Source organism: Athene noctua, chromosome Z (genome assembly GCF_965140245.1).
Source record: "Athene noctua chromosome Z, bAthNoc1.hap1.1, whole genome shotgun sequence".
Taxonomy (NCBI): domain Eukaryota; kingdom Metazoa; phylum Chordata; class Aves; order Strigiformes; family Strigidae; genus Athene; species Athene noctua.
The window spans coordinates 58,033,388-58,055,774 of NC_134077.1; the positions used below are offsets into that span (position 1 = coordinate 58,033,388).

Genomic DNA, 22,387 nt, shown 5'->3' on the forward strand with positions numbered 1-22,387 from the left:
TCATATAAAAAGGACTGAAAAATAGGCCTTGCTAATACATATGGGTACCTTGGGTGTTTTATGTATCAGTTATCTACCTGTAGACATCTGATAATTTTCATGCTGTCTCTATGTATTTAATGCTTTTAATACTATCAAATAGGACAGGAGCATTGTCTTAAAGTGATGATAAGACTGACACAAAGAAAGTGATGCTGAGAATTAAAAGAATATTGTCAATTGCAGTATCAGTAACAGAAACACAGAATTGAATATCATGTAAGTGAATTTCCAGAAATTAATATCTGATGGGGAACAGCTTTTGGCTCATTAAGCATTACTTATTATTTAATCCATACAGGATTTGTCTAATAAGGAGGTGTGTTCTTAGCATGGCAAAAAAATTGTGTTGCAAGTGCTTCACGAATTTTGAAAAAATGCATTTTGATATTTTATGTGTTGACAGTGTAGGAGAAACAAGATGTTTGGGTCCTAGTCAATCTAGTGAGATTGAGGGTGGTTGTGTCTAGGTATTTCTTTTCCTCTCTTGGCTCTGTGTTAAAGCCAAGATTTTGGTTTATGATAACTTGCATACTATTGTACTGATTTGCTCATTGACCTAGCATGATGCAATGCAATCATACACTTGTTTGAAATCCCTACGCACAGTACAGTAATAAATAATTTCAGTGCTGAAGTATAAGATTTTATTATCCTTAATTTAGAGTGAGTAATTGGAAGCAAAGTCTATGTTTGGGTATGTTAATAAATGGGGTCCCAGTCTCCAGGGAATGAAAGGGTGACTTTAAACCTTGAATGATCAGTAATGTTTCACATCCAGGATGGAATATATGCAACACACAGTTTGAAAAGACATCAAACTCACCTCTGCATTGTAAAAACAATCTGTTCCAGTGTCTCACCACTCTCATCGTAAAGAATTTCTTCCTTATGTCCATGATAGTAGTTCATTGAAAGGCTGTAGAAGGAAGGTTGGCAATGTGGATTTACTGTTTCCAGTTTTAGGTTTTAAACACCTAGTTTAATGCTTAGAGAGAGGAGCAAGCCCTGGTGTCCCACCTCTTGCTAGTGGCCATGCTGCAGAGCTGTATTAGACATACAGAAGCGTGCTGCATGCTGTGGCAGCACCGGGACCATCCCGTTAGCTGTAGCATAGGCCCTGACAAGCCACCTGGTTCAGGTTTTATAAACTGTCTTCACGTTAGGACGATGTTTCTGTGCGAAAAGCAGTCAATATTCAATTCAGTGAACTCATCAGTAGAAACAGCCTTCTGGAAGGAAACGGCTTGGATGGTGATACAGTAAGCATTCCTGTTTCTGTAGTGCCTCTTTACTGTTTACAGGAGGCAGTGATTTTTGTCTTTCAATGTTTCAGGAAGCATTCTCTTCAAGTGCATGTCTTTGAAAGCTGAGAGCATTACAGAGCAGCAGGAGAAAGTACTGTCAATCCTAGAGAAAAAGTTTCCAGATCTTCCCCCACGAGAGGAAATTATCTCTGTTCTCCAGGAGACTCAGTTTAACCAACAAGGTAGTGCAAATTACTTCCATTATTCAGACCTTTTACAGACTTAGTTATGTAACTATCAGAACATACCGGCTCATTGTGTATGTGGAAAATAGTTGCAGCACACTATCTCCATTGACAGTTACATGTATTATTTAATTTTAAATTAAGTGGCTTACATTCTGAATCATGGGATTGTGATTTATGTTGAGGAACTACTGAACTCCTAAATAATGTTGCATTGCTTTTACAGGTAAAGTAAACATCATTTCATATATTGCTTTTACAAGTGTATACTAGTCAAGAATTTGTGTTAATGAAGTCTAGGGGTATAATCAATGGGTCAGCGCATGTGCAGTAATTATGCTTCAATTGCCTGTGTGGTGTGGGAGTGGATTTTATCTTCTGAATCTTCCCAGATTTATCGAGGGCTGTGTACAGGTGAAGTCAATTTGACTTCAGACTAAGATTAAGGAAGCAGTGGGAAAAAATGTAGTTCTTTCACTTCCTTTTGCTAGAAATAGCAGAACACAGTTGTCATTTTTTCAGTGATCAGAAGTAGGAATGTTTGAACCCAAAATTTGGTAGCAGGCTTTTGAAGGGACGCTTTGAAAGCCTGAAGAAAATTGTTGCAATAACTATCACATTTCTTACTGTCTTTGTTAAAAGGCATTTGCTACCAAGTTGTTGACAAAGACTGCATATTGAATTACTGACATCTTTGTTAGATACATCAGGTATGCAAAGAGTCCATGAAGACTCAGCCGTTTTATACTATTCTCTATCCACCCATATGCAGAATCCTCTCATCTGAATTCAGACCATCAGCCTGAGATGGCTGTCCTTGCTGGTAGTTAAGGACAGAATCTGAGGTGCTGCTTCCCTTGCTTTTTCTTTCAGTGAGGTGACAAGCTAAATTAGTTAAGGGCTATAAATTTTCACATAGTTTCCTGAAGTTCCTACAGATGTTAATTAAGGAATCATAGTTCTGAAATGAACTGAATGCAGCCTGGATTGGAGAGGCCCAGTGAAAGTGGCTTTTATGGAGCTCAGTTCTTAGTTCTGCCGGGGAAGATGATTTAGTAATGTTTGTCATGTACTTTGCCCATGAAGTTTACCCTAATATCCAGTGCAAAACTTGGGCAAGTAGATACAATGGATTCAGTCTTCATGTCACTGGTTGTCACAGAATTGTCTAGGTTGGAAAAGACCTTGAAGATCATCTAGTCCAAGATGTCGATAATTTTTATAATGCCACATGAGGAGGACAATGTAATATACTCTTTTGCTTTGTCTCACAGCTGCTGTTTGCTGCTTATTACAAGGTACATATTTAGCACTGCATATATTCATGTGGCATTTGTATTAGTAAGGTGCTCTTGAGTTTCTGAAGTAATTTGAAGACACTAATCTCTGCTGAATGTTTTACCTGTTATTTCAGGCAGTATTAGGACAATTCAGCAAAAATGTTCTCAGTGTCATGCAGAAATAATAATTTATTGGCCTGAATTCAAGAATTCATTTGTTATTTGAGGCACAGTGGGCTGTAGCCCACCATAAAGTCTATAGTTTATCTCTAAATATATTTAAAAGGACAGATGCATAAATACAATAAATATGTGAACATTAGCCAGTTCATCTTATCATTAGATTGAATACAGTAGCTGGACTTTTTACAAGACCAGTAATGAGAGGATTCATTTATTTGGCTTGTTGGTATTTGGCTCCCTCTTAAAAATCAGTCATGCAAACACATTTTGGATGTTACACTAATAAACTTTAAAAATCTGTGAATATTTTGGTTGCCACTCTACACTGAAGTAGGTGGCTTGCATCTTTCTTTACATAGACATTTGACTGTCATATCTGTATTTTTGATGGTGTGATATGACCATGTTCCTATACATGAAATATATTTGAGCATCTTTACAGCATTTTAGACAGACTTCTCCTATTAGAGAAAGTTAGTCACATGGATTTTCAATACATTGTACTTAAACTTATTAACATGTCTGATTGCCATGTGAAGCAATTTCAATTTTACCCTGTTGTTTCTGATGATAGCATGTATACTTCTGATTCTATGTTACATAAACATCTAGTTGGTTCATTCACTGATGTACTTAAGAAGAACCCATGGGTATTGTGAGGAAGGTCAGAAAAGTTGAATGACTTTGTGTTTACAGAACATCTTAAGTGCTTTGCCTCTGAATATTTTATAAATAACACAGTATTCTACATGTGCTTTCCAATATATTACTCACTCCAGTGTTTTGTATTAGTGATTTCATATTAAACTGTAGGAAGGGTCTATCTATACATTTATCATCAGCTGGAATTCAGTTCACTTAAAAAATGTGAGTGTTCACACGACTTCATTGCTGGAGACTTAATTCTTCATCCTTTACTTCCACCCCCCACTTCCCCCTTTTAAATCTCTTCCTTGGTTAACATTAAATACTGAAATATTAATGTTGGGTTTAATTTTCTCATAGGATGTCCTAAGATATATAATGCTCAACATTAAGGTCTAACCTGTATTTTTAATTTATGTTGCTACATCTGGTCAGCTGTAGATACTTGGATGTATTGAAATTCCTTTCTCTTCTCAAACAGGTATTGAGGAGGTTATGCTGAAAGATCTCAAGGAGATTTCAGATGGAGAAATCAAAGTAGCAATTAGCACTGTGTACCTGACACTGGAGGTAAGAGAAAACCTAAACAATGTAGTTGTTAAACAGCCCTATTGCATATGGAGATGGTTCTTTAAAATTATTTTGAGCCAGTTATTTTCACAAAATTATATATCAGCAGAATTTTCAGTGATTTAATTAACTTTGAGAGAAGTGGTAGCTGTTTGTAGTTTCGTTTACATTATTATGCATCTGATTATTCCTTCCCGTTAGTCTATGCCGTGGTGTGTTAATACAATGGTATTAGCACATTGCAGCCTTTGGGTGAATTGAAGGTGTGAACTTTCTTTTGAACTTCAGTAGGTAGTTACTAACTAGGACTTTGTCCTACCTTTCACTTACAGTATGGCATACAATTTTTGAAGTCACTCTAACACACTCTTAGCTTTTTGAGAAGAGGGGATATTCTGTTATGCTATCTATAAACTTATCTTGAAATGATGCAGTGATGTGTGTCCATTGCCACATTGCCTAAATGAAAATGTCAGTAGAAACAAAAAGACCTCGATGGGGCAGAAGTTCCTAGAATTTTGATCTTTTGGATCAAAACTATAGATTTGTCTTTATGAGTATCCCTGAGATAGCCTGAAAGTGGCTGCTTGGATTTTCTTTCTTGACCAGTCCCAAACATTTTGTAACTGCTTAGGGAAAACTCTTGTGTAGTATGTTTTGTATCATTACATCAAGATGATTTGTGTTATGGATATCAGTAGCTTTTTACCGTGACCTGAACTAGATATGTTACTGGCTATTATGTAAAAATATTAATTAAAAAATAATAATGTTTAGATCACTGAAGAAATATAACATGGTGGTATTATTTCTGATGGCAGTTTGCATACTGATATACTGATTAATAATAAAACTAACTAGACTGAAGAAAATCTGATCAAAGAGACACTTTTACATAGTGCATATATTTGTGATTTACAGTTTCACCATTTGCCTGAAGACAACCCATACAAAAGTATTTGACATGCAAAAGAAGTTGTCATCTTCTGCTTTTGCATTTTACTTTAATCAAAACTTTATTTTACCTCAAATAGTACTAAAAAACCTCACTTGGATAGTTCTTCCCTGTGTATATCCTATAAGATTTCTTACCTCATTACTTCTGGGATGCATTTTACAAAAAAAAAAGTTGCTTCTGTGGTTGAAGAATTTTGTGGGTGCAATCCAGCTAATATTTATCCATAGATTTCTACTTGCATAATAAAATATACAAAACAAATTGGGTAGCAAAGCTTTAGAAATGAAGCAGAACCTGTTGGTTTCTTGGTTAGTTTCTCAGTGTCAAGCAATCTTTACCAGCCACCAAACTTGCACTGCTTTATGAATGATAATTTTGCTTCTGAAAATTATGCCAAGATTGGGAGGGAAAGGGGATGGGGAAAGAATATTGTAAGATAAATCCCCAGAAGAAGAAATGGGATTTTTAGAAGTTCTTAATAAAATCTTCCTGTTCTTTTCTTTTAAATCTTTCTCTTTTTTCCTGTCAATTTCAGTGAATGGTGGAAACACAGGGCTGGCAATTAGAAGCTAGCTTTAACATTGCATTTTATTTATTTTCCTATCAATCTTGTTTAATAGAATATGTAGAATGCAGACCTTGCCCTCCGCAGATCTAAGCTCCAGCTAAATGTGGCTGAACTCAACTTTACTACTCTACATACTTTACTACTCTACATATCAAATCAATCGTAACCTAAAACGTAACCTTCTTTTTGGCCACAACTCACAAATTTAATTTGGCAACAGTGGGTTTTCATAGTCCTAAAAGTAGGCAAATTTTGAAACTTTTTTCAGTGATGGTGTAACATTTGATGCTGACATACTCTGTTCAAGGAGTGTCAAGATTTGATGGTCAAGCAATATATGTTTCATAATTGTTTTTCTTAGGACATATCTAGTGGCCATCATGGGAGAAAAATGAGATTCAGTTGCATGTAAAAAGAACAAACTGATCAGTTACTGCTGATGTTAGATGCTTTTAATCCCAATCTGTTAAGTAATTTCGTTACCGGAATTTTAAGCGGTATTTTTCTGGGAGTTACAGGTATCTCTCTTCAGTTTTTGCTCTCTGTTGTTCTGCTGTAAAGAGTTCGCTTCGAAAGATTTAATTTTTCAGGGATGTAACTGCTTGTTTTTTTCTAGTTATAATGTTTAGAAAGTTACACATTGTACTAAAGGACTCATAATTTCACAGTTGGAATCGAGATCAGTTTTGTGTTTGCTGCATTACTGCTCTTTGTTGAAACATCTTCTGAACTCCCTGGGTTACAGTGCTTGACCAGCACAAGAGCTTTTTTACTTGCTCTTATTAGAGCCAGGGATGATATGGTCTGCACAGTGGTAAAGCAGATTGCTTATAATAATGTTCTGTACTAGTTACTTCACCCAGTATCAGAAACAGAATACATATAAGGGAATTATAGACAAGACTGTCCAGAACTGTCTGGCTATTCAGTTTAGAATTCTGTTATGAACTCAGAATGCAGAGACTTGAATGACTTCAGGATTTTCTCAGCAATAATAATGATCATTTTTTATTTCTTCTCAAAGTGTTCTACAGACATTATCTGATTAAACGTTAAGTGAACATGGAGAACAGGTTTGGCTTTGCTGCAGTTTTTGAATCTCTAATGTGTTTGCTTCTTCAGAAATCTCACAAGATCAATTTTTTTTTTTTTTTAAATCAACAGGTAAACAAAAGTATATTTCATTAAAGTGTTTTCTATAGGCTTGATTATTTGCTTTGGTTCAGTGGTCTACCATGTAGGTGAACTGCTAAGAACAAAGGTGATGATTATACAATTATAGTTGGGTGAGTAAGCATACATCCCTTGCTGGGTTGGATATGTATCATGAAGAGTGAAAGTGTTGCAGCTCAACACTCAAACTCTGATTTCAGTCAGAATTTCACAATAATAAAGACAGAGATCAGTAAGTCTGATGTTCTAACAAATGTCACACCTCAGTAGCACATACTCAAATGATTCTAAGCTTTTCTTATTTATGTCTTTATTGCAAGCTTTACAGATCTTTATCAGAAGTGGATTATGAAAAAATTCTCTGTTCTTGAGAGAGGAATGTTTTTTTAGCAATGTCTTGACCTGGAGCTAAGTTTCTTTCCCTTCTCTACTGCTGGTTTCCTATGTTAAATAAGTATTTTTTTTTCCTCAGTTTCCCCTCTGTAAATGAGGATATTAATCTTTTATTTCATAAATGTGCCGTGAATTTAAATTAATTGAAGCTTGTGTTAAATATGTTGCTCTAAACCCTGTTTTTATTGCCTAGTTATCATCATTTCCTTCTTATAAAATACAGAACTTAAACATTCCCACCGATACTAAGTCATAAATTGTAAGATGATACTTGTAATTACTTCTAGTACTGTTGCATAGCAGTATTCAGACCTGTAGAACACTTGCAGGTACACTCTTGCTCTCCAGTTTCTCATGAAGAAAGACATGAATGCAAAAATAGTAGTGCAGTTGCTCTCAGTGCTTTATTTGTATGTACATACTGATACCAGTCAACTAGGTGTGATTTACATCCATTGTCTGTTAGCTCACTAGTTGTCAACTGATATTTAAGTGTCTTGATGAAAACGAATCTTTCAGTTATTAAAGGAATAGACAGTGTTGTCATTAGCGATAAAAGCAGGGAAGGCATTTTGTGTGGATGTATTTACGTTTCAATAAGAGTTTATATGCAGCTTTGCATTTTGTGAGATAACTGCCTTTGGATCTGGGCTTCCTGGATTTAGGTGGCATTAAAGCTGTAAGTTGAAAACAGACCTGTCTCTCCAGTGACTGGCTGCCAATACTACTTGGATTTCACATACATCGGCAGCATTTTTTCCAAGAGAGTGACAAAAGTGACAGCACCCAGATCACAGTTATTTTTGTTGCCTTTACTGGAAAGTTTCTGCAAGTCATAATAATGATTACTCATAGAATATTGTAGCAAAATTCAGTGCATGCATTACAGTTAATTTCTGTTACATTATGTTATACCCTGAGAGTATGTTTTTCTTGTTCTCTGCTGGAATTCTCTTGGAAATGACAAATATCTTCTCAATGTGACTTTCTGTGAAAGTCATTTTTTGCCTGAGAAAGGAATTACTTCCCCTGTAAACTGAACTCTATTCTCTGCTTTCTTAGGTCTAGTGCACCAGAACAACAATCCAGGTTTCATGAGTGTTCACTTTAGTTGGAATGACTCATGACATGGTAGCCTAATGATGTGTTTCTTGGTCTTAATGTGTGTTGTCCTTAATCTTTTGATTCATGAAAATTTATTCTAATTGTTCATGGAACTTGCAGTAACTTAGCAAGATGAACAGTCAAGTTTCTCCAGGGAGAAACAGGGCAGTCAGTTGAAAACAAGGCAAAAGTCTATGATTGTCTGCTATTGACTACTGCAGATGAGGGAGTATGTGCATTCTGAAGACTGACCAGTCTGTTGAGGTTCTTATTCGTGTTTCTGGCCGTGGTATCTGAATACTTCATAAAGAATTTCCATGTGGTAGAGGTTGTGTAATCTTTTAGTATTATAAGGTTGGAGCTGGTTGGAGTCAACCAAGAGGTTTAGAGAAATTGTCAGAGCTGTAATGGAGGCTGCAGCCCACTGTTGTTTTTGCCCCAAGAAAGTGACCTGCAAGTTCATGCTGGCACAGTGAGCTTGACTGTCCTGAGGTGGCATCTGGTAGTCCAAATTAGTTGAGAGTGATACCTCTGGCTCTTGCAGTAACTTTCCTCTTTGTGGCTTTGTGAGAGAAACTTGCAGCGGCTGTTACGACAACAGTGACAGGAAATCTAGAAACGTTTGGGCACTTAGTGGATCTGCTTTCTAATGAATAAATAGTCTGATCTAAGAGATAAAGTTTAGTTTTCAGGCTGGTTTTTAGTGGTAGTATGGCATGCAACTATGTTATTAATTTAGACAATTTGATTTGTGTATTATGAAAAGTGATGCTTTTCATACTTCTCTAAAGCATATCTGTCTCAGCTGGGTATCAAACAAGTGCTAGGTAGGTTATTGTACGCAGTTATGTGAAATTACAAAATGCTTGTTTGAAGGTTTGAACTTCTGTTGTCAGTCGCTAATGATTGGACCATAGTTATGTATTTAGGAACTTTTTTCTTACAGTATAAATATAAACATATTTTAAATGGCATCAGATTGGTCCATGAATTTGTTTGTAATGCTAAAATCAAAACAAGAAGAAAACCCCAAGTAAACATGTTAGCATTTAATCTTCCAGTAATGGCATGAGAAACAAAATTCTCAGCAACTTACAATAGCAATGCTGTTCAGAAGTATTTTTTCTGATGCCTGTTGTGAGAAGTTAGGGTATGTGAAATAAATGATGTATGGAGCTGTAGGAATGCGACTTTTGCAGACTACCTTATGTCTAAGGAACATTAAACATAGGGTTCTCGTTTAGCAAATAAATAACCATTCATTTCAATGGCTGCATAGTCTGGACTTTTGTGCATATTTTTGCAAAGATGAGAAGAGGCCATTAGGGATTTAATATAAAATAAATCGCCAAGGGGTCTTCTTGTAGTCTTAGTCTTTCTGCCACATGGTGTGTCACTAATGTGCATAAATGGGCTTAAATGAATTTGCTATCTGTATTACATTTGCAGTATGTATATATTTATATATTATTTTTTAATTGTGTTTAAAAATAAAACATTAAATACATCATTTCTGAGAGTTGAAAACATACCATTTGTAAATAAATCAGCCTTAATTAAGGTCTTAAAATGTCAGTGTGTGAGATTTGCTTGTAGAAAAATGTATACCATGTATCGTACACAAAGCTTGAACATACTTTTGTTTGCTTTTTTAAAAGTATGAGGAGGTTTAAGTCATCACCTTACAGGACTGACTAATGCAGCAAAACATGCGTTAGTGTCAATACTGTGCTCATGTTTAAATGTCAGACTGCTGTGTTATGAAGGATGGTAGCTGTTCTGTTGATGCCTCAGGTCAGCCGAAGTATCCCAGTTGCAATGAACAATCCGAGGTGTGGAGAGCTGAAGCAGACCTGCTGAACTCTGTTGTAGTTAGTTACTCCTCTCTACATGTATGAAAGGAGACTAGTGGGGAGAACTCTAGGCTGTTTTAAGTGAAATCAAATGGCAGCAAAACTGTCATTGATTACAGTGATTATCAGGATTGCTTATAGTTTTAAAATCAAGACCAGATCCTTTCCAGAAGATGATGTGAGGGTGATATGGGCTAACGTTCTACTGCTTAGTGAGATGTTTCTGCATGAAGTTATGTAGGATGTCAGGCAAGGTGTTCATTACGGTCCCTTGTGATGTGAGAAAAATAGAAACTTGTAAACCTGGCCAAGACCATTACATTTATCAATCAGTCCAGTTCGGCCTGTGCTTAAATCATTAAATAATGATTTATTCAACTGTCACTTTTGCAAGGTATATTCTATACTGCTGTCATAATTCATAGTAAGCCGGAAGCATCAGAGATTTTGTACTTGCAATATATCTTTAAGAATGCACGAGGTATACAGTGATATCAGGTCTGCAATGGTATATATATGTAGGATTTCAGTTTATTCGGTGTCTGAAGAAACTGGATAGACTTCATCTGTTATGATTTGGTGACATGTGGTCTAAATTTGACCCATGCTATTGTTTATGATTTTGCCTTTACTGGTTTTGTTCAATCTTGGTTCAAAAGTTAGTAAAGTAACGATGAGAATTGTTAAAGGAATAAGCATAGACATTAGATTCATCTACTAACATTACAGTAAAAATGTGTTTACAAATACATTGTTCAGGAAGATAAACTATATTTTCTTTTGTCATTTATGAAATGTGTTTAATAAATTAGGATAGTTTCTTTATGAAATACAGCTGTATAATATGCACTGTTTCTCAGCTAAATAAAATGCTATCATCTACAGCATCATTATTGGACTGCATTCCTGACTTCTACAAAGCTGACTAATTTATCATTTGTGTACTCTTCTAGTTCTTGTCAGTAGCATCTCAGCTTAGCTGCTCATGGGGCATAGACACTGACAGCGGGAGGTGCTGTTTTGAGAAATGTTCAGCATAAAAAGAGGGTTTTTTATATTAAATACAATAGACTTCTAAAAATTTCTGTGTAAAGCCTAACTTGGTCATTTAATATTTTAAGATCTGGCCATAATCCATGAGAATATAGGAACTGATAATAATTAGGGATAACAGCAATATAAATATTACAGAAAAGTTAAATTTTATTTCCTGGTGTTTAGTTTATATTTTTTTCTTTGCTATTGTGGGGGAAACAACTTAATTAGAACATTAAACTGTTGATCCAAAATTACAATATAAATCCATCTATAAGTAAAAGGACTTCTTTTGGGTTTGCTAGTGTCAGTGTTGCATTACTACAGAAGACAGCAATTCTGTCCATAGAGAGAGATATCCAGGATATTTCTAAGGAAATGCCCATCTTGGTGACTGCTTTTGTGCTTTTCATTTAGAAATTACCACACCACACCCCCCCCCATTTAAAAATCACAAAATATTTATTTAGAATAGTGATATTTTGATGCAGAAAACCAAAAATGTATGTCTGCTGTGTCCTGAAATACTGATTTTGTTCCATCTGTTTGGCAAAGCATGTGCCTAAAACACCTGAACTAGAATGTGAGTGCTTAATGCTTGTAAACGTTACAATAGCCTCTGTTTTTAGCATATACCATTAAATTTTATACCTTCTGCTACATATCAGGAGCCTAGCCCTGAAGCTGTGGTTATTTTAAGATGTAGGAACACTTTGGAGTTTTGAATTAGTCAGATAAGTGTTTGTAAGATTCTTTGTGTAACTCTGTGTAATGGGTTACACTCTCAGGCTTACTTGAATTCACCTGTTTTGACTGACCGAAAGCTTCAGGGTTTATTTAATTTTATATACATTTTAATATGTTTCATTTGTAATATAATACAGGGATCAAAAAAACCCCAAAATTATTGAAGTTGAAACCCTTCAGCTCCTATCTGAGTACTCAAATTCAGTGTAGCTAAGAACATCAGCTATAATTCCACTAAAGAATGCAGTTTTTCTTTCTCTCTTTCTGGTCAGCAGATAAAGTTTTTCTTAGGAAGATCACAGCAGCTGTATTTGGAATAACAGCTTCTGTGCCTCTAAACAAAATGTAGTTTTCATCATAAAGCTTCTGCATGAATATTATTCACCAAAAACTATTTCTCCCGCAACTCCATAGCTAGATTGTTTGTGCAAATATTATTTTTTATATTGAAGTGAAAACAGGTTAAGTCTAACCTGTAGGCTCTTTGACCCTAGAAAAAAAGACATTCAGAACTCCTGTGTGTATTGCAAGTATTGCAACGTCTTGCTTTTGACCATTTTTTCCGTTTCTATATGGACTTGTTAAATAAAGTATCAAATGAAAATTCCTTCAAGGTCATTTTTCAGGGGGGATAGAGACTTATATTATTTCCTTCCATAAGAAATTCTATGTATGAATATATTATTTTTAATCATGAAGTTGCCCTATTTCTGGAATAATTACAATATCTTCAACCAAAGTTGCTAAATGCAGATTGAATTCTTCGATTATCATAAAATGAAAAGTGAAAAGTTAGGCAGGTTTTAGCATGTCTTTTTTTCTTATCTGCTTTTTTTAAAAAAAAAAAACCTTATCTGAGTATAAATCACAGTAATTTGACTTTCACAACTTTCTTCATATTTGTGATTTGTGGTTAATAACAAAATCATGCTTTGACTGAAAACTAGTTATGGAGAGATTTCCTTTCTCATGCTAACATAATTCTTGTGGTTTTATACAAAGTCACTTGAATGTGTTCTCATTGAATTCATCAGTTCTGTAAGAGAAAATAATGAATCTGAAAACAGTTTCCTTGGTTCATTGACTCAGGACAAACAGTACTATAAAGCTAGTAGTAAGATCAAAGAGAGAATTTGGAAGAATGATCTGTCTTCATTGCCAGATTATTTTTCTTCTTCCTTTACCTGAACAATGAAACCTGTTGAAGAAAATGTCTCTACCCTGGTTTCTACTTTTGCCAACAAAAGCTATTAGTTGGTATCTATTTATTGCCAGTTCTGGTTCTTTTTACAGAAAGACAAATCTCACTACTATATACCTTGTAACCTGACTGCATTTCTGCATTTCTATCTTGCTGTTGTTCTTGCCTTTTTCATAGTCACATTGCCAGTGAATTTTCATAAAACATAACTCTCCCTCAGCCTTACCCTCAGGGAGGGGGAGGGGCAGATGAAAAGCAAAAAAATAATGTAGACTTACAGAAACAGAGAGGTAAGAGTAAACAGAGTCCACAGGGAATCTTGCAGTCCAGTCTTCTGTTTTTCCTCCACTGCAATATTGCCAGAGAGAGATAGTCAGCAATCTGTGCCTGGATTCCACACCCAGAATTTTTATTTTTTTTTATTTTTTTTTTTTAAATTTCATGGATGCCAGACAGCAGTGTATGCTGGTTTGTTCTCTGAGTGTTTATCACAGACTAGAAAGGAAAAACGTTGAAATAGATTAATTTTCTACTCGAAATGGAGACTGTTGGGTTAACTCTTTGGTTGGTAAAACACCATGGACCAGCTCCGCATTGTTTTAGCTGAAAAGGATTTGGGGATGAGTTTGAGTAAATGACTGTAAGACCAAGAACTCATGTAATTCTGTTTTAAAGCCAAAAATCTTGACTGAGCATTAAGTGCTGGTTTTTTATCAGATTTCATCATATTCTACTGAATCACATTCTACTGAAAATGTGTTGGTTTTGTCTAAAAAGTTTGTCATCTCTTCTCTATATAAATAGCATTAGCAGCATTCTTTCTCACCATTTGCTATTAATATTAAGACTTTCTAAATAAAGGGACTAGAAATAATTCAGAAACAAAAAAGTGATTTTCCTTTCACATCTCAGTTGAGTATTTGCCATATGGGTTGCTCAGCATCACACTCTCAGCAGGTCTAATTTATGGTAAACACACAGTGAGTGAACAGAAAAAAATGCACTGAAAATATTAATATTCTCCCCCACCCCATTTTCTTAAACTGAACTAAACATATTCAGGTTCAGCCTATATAGTTGTGGCATTTAGTTGAGTATGTATGTATTTGCCACTCTGTTGAGAGTTTTTGAATGCTGCAATGCCATGCTTTTCTCGCCCTGAGACTGATTTGCTGGAGCTTGCATGGCAGTGTGTAAATTATACCTTCCCTGCTCCCATCTGGCATGCTGCCAGGCCCCCCAGGGCTGTGCTCTCTCCATGAAGGGCAGTTGGTGAAAACATTGCTGCTCTTACTGTGTCATGGGGTGCTTTAGCTTTTCCGTGGGCCTCCACAGGAGGATCACCAGCTGAGTGAATGTGTTGATGCTGTGGTCCACTGGTAGGATTTGGAACAGGCAAAGACAGACATATAAAATAAATAATAGTATGGATTTTTCTCAACACTCACAACCATGGAAATCCACAGCATCAGTATTTTGAAAACCTCCCACCTCCCATGAGTTCCTGAGGCACTCTCTTACTGCTGCATATGTGCTTGCTTTCTCTCTGTGGGTCACCTTCTCCCTCTAGGGACTTTGCTGCCCTAACCGTCCTTCAAAGACTCTAGAACTTGGTCAACCCCACTCTTCAGCGTGCCTGTGTGGAAAATCACTGGAGAGCAACACAAAATACAAAGCATGTATCATCAGCCTAGGTGAGCTTTCTTTCATCAGTGCTTCCAGCTCAGGGAATGAGTTTTTTCACAGGAGGGTCTGCATTCCTATATTTAAGAAAAAAAATCTGTTTTACAGTTAGGAGCAGGCATATCTGAGCAAAAGAAACTCCACTGTGTAAGCAGATGCATTGTTCTGAAAATAGAGATTTCTGCCATTACACACTTGATATTGTAATTACAAACAAATAGGAAATAGCTACCAAAAAAATGCTTTTAAAAAAACATGGTTTGAGTCCTGCCCTCTGTCTTATGGTTACACAGTAGACCTTAGTACCTTGGTAATGCACATACTTTCTGTCTCAATAATTTCTGTTCCATAAAGAAACCTGCACATTCCCATTAGATCTGAGGATTCAGCCAAATAATTGCAAACTGTGCATGGTTCAGATTTAGAAGAAAGTGCAGTAGTCCTGTATTGAACAAACATGTTATAATTTCCTTTAGGCAACATTATTCTAAGTCTTCAAAAGGAAATAATTTAACAACACCTGCAGGTGTTTAGTTCAAATAAAAAGAAGACTCTTTCTTTGGATCCTGCTAAGTGTTTGTCTCAGCATGATCGCTACAGGTTGGCAGTAAGGTCCACAGGTTGCATATTTAACTTGTGTGTTAGTATTTGCAGTTCTGTTCAATTTCTCCTCATTCAGTCTTCTGAACAGGGGTTAATTGGAATGGCCGGTTTTGTTTCTCTGCTTATTATTGGGTATTTTATACTCCTCTAGTGTGCTACATCTTGTTGATCTCCATGAACTAATCTGTAAATACTTGTAGATGAATAAATAGAATATACTGCTTTTTTTATCATCTAGTATGAATTCTTCCTTCATGTATGTCATTAGCCTAATTGTTTACAGTGTTCCAGTCAGTTACACTTACACAGAGTTGTGTAATGGAGTTGTGTTTTGTAGTATAAACCAATATTTACTCAGAAGTCAAACCTCAGCCTCACTTCCTGTGGACTTCCAGTACTATCAGTGTAGCTGTAAAATCCAAAGTGAGATTTTCAAGATGCCTGAGTGGGCAGAACCATGACAGTAGTAATTTTAGTAATTCCTGTTTATGCATTTAAATTTCTGTGAATAACAGCTGGCTGAATTCAGGTGTCACTTGGTGACTATCATGGACTCTGTGGATTTTATGCTTTAACTATTTTAGAAAAATGTTAATTTACAATATATTCTGTCAACTGGAAATGGTTGGGAAGTTAAAGTAAATTAAGTGATGAATGATCCTTTGCTGTACACTCAGTCACTGTGAACTCACATTCTGAACACTTTAAAGTGGCATTGAATTTGGCTATATTTTTGACCTGTTATTAAAGACTCAATAAACAAGCATATTTTCAGATGACGTTCTGCAGTCACTGATGTATCTTGCTTGATGCCACTATTCTTCACAAAATGTGATAGTAATGTTGTCTGTTAACATAAAAACAAAGTTTGACTCCATAGAAGCAGCTGGAAGTAGATAACCACAATATGCTTAAATCTTTTAGGAACACACTGTTTGACATATACTGCTAAAAGTTCCTCATATTTAGGAATTCTTTTAAGCAATATTCTTGTGCTGAGTCTCAGCTGATGTTGGTGAAGGAATATTAATTTCCCGGTGGTAACATGGAATTTGATTTTTTACCTTTTTTTAAATAGATATTTAATGGATTGAAACGCTTTGGGGAAAAAAAAACAAAACAAAACAAAACAACAAACAACAACAACAACAAAAACCCCATACGTTTCTGTTGCTAATCTAATTCAAAGGGGTTTTATGGTTCTGATTCCAGTCTTTTCTCATGTTTTATGTGTAGGTAGATTGGAGGGTTATGTCTTGTCCAGGCTAGCAGGGAGCAAAGACAGTCCTTCTCTGTGACATCAGGAAAATGATCAGTTGGTCAATGACAAATAGATGATTACTGGATGGATACTGCAGGTGATTTGGAAAGAGATTGTTTACAGCTTGGCAAGAGAGTCATGCTGACAGCAATATGTACTAAAACTTATTTTGTAGTTGCAAGTGCAAGAGAGGGGTATATGAACCTCATAAGATATGCTGGGTGTTTCATACCTGCCACTCCGTTACAGTTCAAAATTTTAAATTTGGTTATTATGTTGTAGTGTTCTTTGCATAGAGTCAGGTGAAATTTCTGCAGTAGAAGTGAATGGTGGAAGCAACTGAAAAAAAAGCTGCTTTCTGGAATTCGATATCTGGTCAGAAAGGACATTCCAAGGGTCAGAGAAGAGGTACAGAATGATGCCAGAAGAGGAGGGTGAGCTACTGTTGCACAGAACATGAAAGCATAAACCAGTATGAGGTGTGTTATAAATCAACTTGAAGCTTCACCAGATTTGCGCTATGCGATTAGATTGTTCTTAAAGATGGGGGTACTAATTTGTGGCACTGCATGCCACATAAGTGTGCCATACATTTGTGTGTGTGTATATATATATATCTATGCACCACATATATGTGAGGAACATGTGAGCTGTGAGAAAGGTGAGCTGTATAACATGAAATTTTTGCTACGTGGAAAATTAATTAGGCTCACACCATTTTATCTTTAATTACCCATTTTCTTTATTCTAATGCAATTTGGTGCTCATTTCTGCCTGTGAGGGTGCATCTAGATTTCTGACTCAGATCCTGAGAAATAAATTTCTAGCTTCCTGAAATTCAGACTTATTCTGAGAAAGCACCTTACCAACGTTTCTTCTTTCAAAGAAATGGAAAGAGGTGGGAGTCTCCTGTCTGCCAGGAGTGTCATTTCTCTCAGGTTTGACCATGCACAAGCAGTAAAACTGACTCAGTTACACAAGGTTGTAAAATCCTTTTCCACAACAGCTTATTCTGTGTATGACTAGGCTTAAACTTTGCTATTGGCAATGCAGATTTCAGAGCTGGAAGAAGTATTTGTGGTGAAAGTCAACTGAAAGAAAGGTGAGAGTGAATTAACATTGTCCATAGGGTATTCTAGAGGTAAGATACAATCCAGTTTCCATTGAGGGAAAGTATAATTGTAAGCAGATGAGTAGCACTGCTGTTACACTAGAGACATAGCCTAAGACAGCATCTTGGATGGTACCTACATTAAAATATTTTACTGTTTGAGCAATGTAATGAGAATGTAATTGGAGAATTAAGATCAAGATGGTACGATATGTGGAAGTAACTGCATAATTCCACAGATCAAAGAAAACTAGAGACAAAATTCTCATGAAGATACAGAATGTCTCTCGTATTTAGTCTTAGTTACTGGTGTTTCATAGTCACAGACAGTAAAGTTGCTCTTCACAGAAGCAGAAGTGATTTAGGTTACAATGGGCGAATGCAGACTTTAACAGAAAAGACCTTATTTTGGGTCGTAAGAAAGAAGCTCTGTTCTTCTGAAGAAAAAATTACATTAGTTTTGCAGTATCTATATAATGCTGGTTTTCTCAGTAGTTTTGAAGATACCCCACTGGTAAGGCTTTAAAAAGAGGATCTCTTGACCTCATGAAAAAGTTAGTTACTTGGAATGTTAGATGCAATTATATTGACATATGGTGATAATGTGATAAAGCATAAGGGTTAAAGGTTGAAGGAACCATGGCTTGGCAATTAGCAATGTAAATGAAACATTCATTATCCAGCATGCTGAGAAGTTGATGAACTGTACAATAAATCTGAGCCCAAGTCACTACTGAGATAACTCATTTCAGACATAAGAGTATTTATTAGGATCCTGGACACTGTTTTGCATTCTCTGATGAAATATCTTGCTATATAGAAATATTTTATCCATTAATTTACATTAAATAAGTCAATACTAAAAATTCATAAGGCCCTAAGCGATTCTCCAAATAGCATAGACTAAAAAATGAAGAAACATGAAAGACATTGAAAATCATCCTATTTGGAAAAGTGTTTGATTAGATACATAGGTGTCTCTTCAATGCATTGGTATTGGTATTTCTCCAGTGTAAATTGTCTCCAGTTTGAAGCCATTTTTCATCTTACGGGATATAATTGAAATCAGAATCTGACCTAGTAAGCAGAGAGCCAATTCTTCAATGTTCTAAGTTCCATTTATACATAAAGAGAGTATTTTTTGGTAAGAACATAGGATGTAGACTTGTTTGAGAGACAATTCAGAACATGTTTACTCAGTATTTGTAAGTTCCATGAAGATTAGGATTGTTATCAGGCATTATTACAGTTAACTGTATCTGTGTCTCAGAATAATTGTCAGTACCAATAAAACCACAGCTAAATTTATCAGCTTGATGATAGCAGTAGTAGATTACAGTTTTACGAACAGTTTAGGAGGAGTTCCTAATAATAAAATAAAACAAATAGCACATAATTTGTTCAGTAAAAATAACTAAGGAGAAATGAACAGAGACCAAGATAACAGAAATATGCGTTAACTTTCTCACCAGTGAGACAAAAGAATTTTACATTCAAGTGGTTGGTGGGAATAGAGTATATGTTTGATTTGTGTTTAGAAAATGTTGAAGATCTTTGTTCGTTTTCAAGGCTACCATTTTATAATGGCCATAGCAAGTATTTTCAGCTTCAGCTTTCCATCCATTTGTCATTGTTAAGAAATTCTACATTTTATTTTACATAGATTTCCTGCCGTGGAATAGACTAATTTCTTACCACTGAGGCAAAACATTTGAGCAGATACGTATTAATGACATACAAACACTGAGGTAGTACCACATCTTTTGTAGTTTTCATGCTAGTTCTGTGAAATTTTATTCTTTTGGATCATTATAAATCCTGAAAGATTACATAATGATTTATGAATTGAGCCAAAAACCCTCAGTACTCCCTTAATCTCTTTCTCTATATGATGCACATAATTCTCACTTCACTCATGATGTGTCAGCAAGAAATGCAGCAGTACAAGAAAATCTAATGCACTGTTCAGAAAAAGAGTTTAATAATATGTATTCTATATGGAAGAGATAGCATTCCTATATGTATATAGTATGGTATATTTGCATAGTATTCTGTGCTACACTGGAAGTACAAAAAATATGCAAGGAAAACTATAAAGAGCATTGGCTCCCCCCACTTCATTTATTGTACAGAAAACTGTTCAGAGAGTAAGCTTTGATGGTGTACAGATTGAAGTGATAAAAATTGCTTTCGAGTAGGCATCTGTTGAATAGTTTGTATCCTCAGTTTCTTTTTGGAATCTCTCTAGTTTTAGCATTCTACTGAAATTTCCTTGGGTCAGCATGATGGAGGATGCAGGATATGTTGGAGATCCTATGGGAAGCCTGTATCAGCGACAAGAATTAAATTTAGTACTCAGAGTTCTTTAAATAGAAATTTAAACTCAAAAAAGTCTTCTAACCTTGGAGTAATTGAGATGGCTGAATGTTATGTATGTCCCCAAAATAGGTTGCAAAACAGCTTTAATAGCAGGAAATAGTTGGTTTCTGCTATGGTTGTGTCAGAGCATGGCTATACTTGAAAACCTGAATTGTGGAAACTTAATGGTGGGTGAAGCACATCAGCCAGAATACTTATGATAAAGACACATACAAGTGCTGTACTGAGCACAGGTCTGCCAGAACTGTAGTTACTAAGTTGTTATAAAATTGTGAGAAAAAGACTGTGAAGAAAATATTTAATAACTCTCAAGTTGTATTTGCATAAAGAGTCTCGTATTTCTACCTCTGAATTTCTCTGGACATCTACATAGCTTTTGCTTCTGTGGCTGTTGCTCTGCTTTCCTGTAACAGTCCTATCAGTTAAGAGAGTTTGAGACATTAAACTCCAAAATATATAGTAGTAGGTCATCCTTTACCCAAACTTTTTAAATTAAAAATTATGGCAAGTTCTGTGGTTTATCTTTCCTTTTAGAATATTGCACTGTAAAATCTCTAAATAAACTTGCAGACCCACTGTTTATTTGTAGTATTTGGATAAACAGTATTCTGAATTACAGTATTTTTAAAGTCTTAATTTCCTGCCTTTACTGATCTGCTGTACTGGATCAGCTTGAACTGAAATGTGTATGTAGTAGTGTATATGTGTGTTCATATACTTACAAATATATTATTTTGACAGTGTCTGTATGCACACAGACACTGTTGAAATATGAAATATATAGTATATATACATTATTTATAATTCAGTACATATACAGTACAAAATATATATACACGTAAGATTTATTTAAACAGTTTTATTTGCACAAACAGCTCTAAGGGTAAACAAAAGTTTAGATGTCAAGTCTGAGTGTTGTCTTTATTAATTTTGTTTTCTTTAAGTACTGTGCTTTCAGTTTCTCACTGTTCTTTGAAAAAAACTTAAGAGTTTTAAAAGAAAGCTTTATGGAGAAGATTGGTTGTCCTTCATCTTCCATCTCAGCCTTCTTTTTGATTTCTTAAGCTTTCTTTGCCATATTTTCAGCTGAGCTTGAAATTTCCTTTTGGCCAAAGTTGGAAATCCACCAATCATTATGGTGTCATGACAACTCAAGACAAGCAAACCAGAAGATTTTTATAGTCTCTCCTCTAACTTTCTAATGTAGAGACTACTTAACGATAATATCTCTGAATATATCTAACTTCTTGCAAAGTGTTTGAACTAACCTTATGGAAAGATAATACATGAGATGAAGGAAAAATAGGGCATTGGGGAGCTTTGTGCATACTAACGTGGACGTACCTACACATACACACATTACAAGTTAAGACAGCTTTCTTTATGATGGCATCTAACAAGTATAAATGTGATATATGGGTAAGTTCTTGATGCTCAAATCAAAGCAGTTTCTTGGGTGTTCCAAAACTAACATAAAGAATTTTTCTTTTATCTGTTTGTGAATTTCTCAGGTAAAACCATTCAGACATACTTAGTGGCATATCCACAGGCAAGAGATCCTTGTGTAAGATAGGAGGGTACACCTGTAAACAGCAAAAATACCAGTCTTGAATCAATTTTTTTTTTCTTATGTTTTTCTGGGTAGACCACTCTGAACTGTCATCACCACTTGTTCTCAAAGAGTAACTCTCCCATCAGCAAAATAGGATCTTTCCAGTGTGATGCTAGTGAGTTACTAGTAACTAGTAAGAGTCAGGCTCAAGGTGATTTTGGTCTATTTTTTTTAATGCCAGATGGTTTATAAATATCAGTTGTGGGTTTTGCACTCCAATTTCACTGGTGGATTTTTTTAAGCCCACCTCTTTTATAGGTGATTAGAGATAGAAAGTATTTTACTTGATCACATTTAGATTGTGCTTTCTAATTGCTTTCCTCTTATCAGCTGCAAGGCCAGACCTAGATCTAACTATAACTCTCTTGGCAAACATGGGGGGGAGATAAAAGGCCTTAGACCTTAGGCCATGTGTCCGGGGAGAAACAATGTTTTTGTTAAAGTTTTAGTACTACTGGCATGAAAAATTAGGCTAATAGCTATGCTTTGCAGAATGG

At 35.5% G+C, this 22,387-nt stretch overlaps 1 protein-coding gene across 6 annotated transcripts in view; it reads left to right on the forward strand.

The window, feature by feature from the left end:
* Nucleotides 1–22,387, forward strand: part of PRUNE2 (prune homolog 2 with BCH domain) — a 148,854-nt gene that overhangs the window by 47,602 nt on the left and 78,865 nt on the right. For 5 of the 6 annotated variants that reach the window (XM_074931451.1, XM_074931453.1, XM_074931452.1 and 2 more), the window contains exons 5-6: nt 1,376–1,528; nt 4,121–4,209. In XM_074931451.1, the coding sequence (XP_074787552.1) occupies nt 1,376–1,528; nt 4,121–4,209 (242 nt within the window). Of the gene's footprint in view, nt 1–1,375; nt 1,532–4,120; nt 4,210–22,387 lie in introns of all 6 variants that reach the window. The other variant, XM_074931456.1, reaches the window with a different exon arrangement.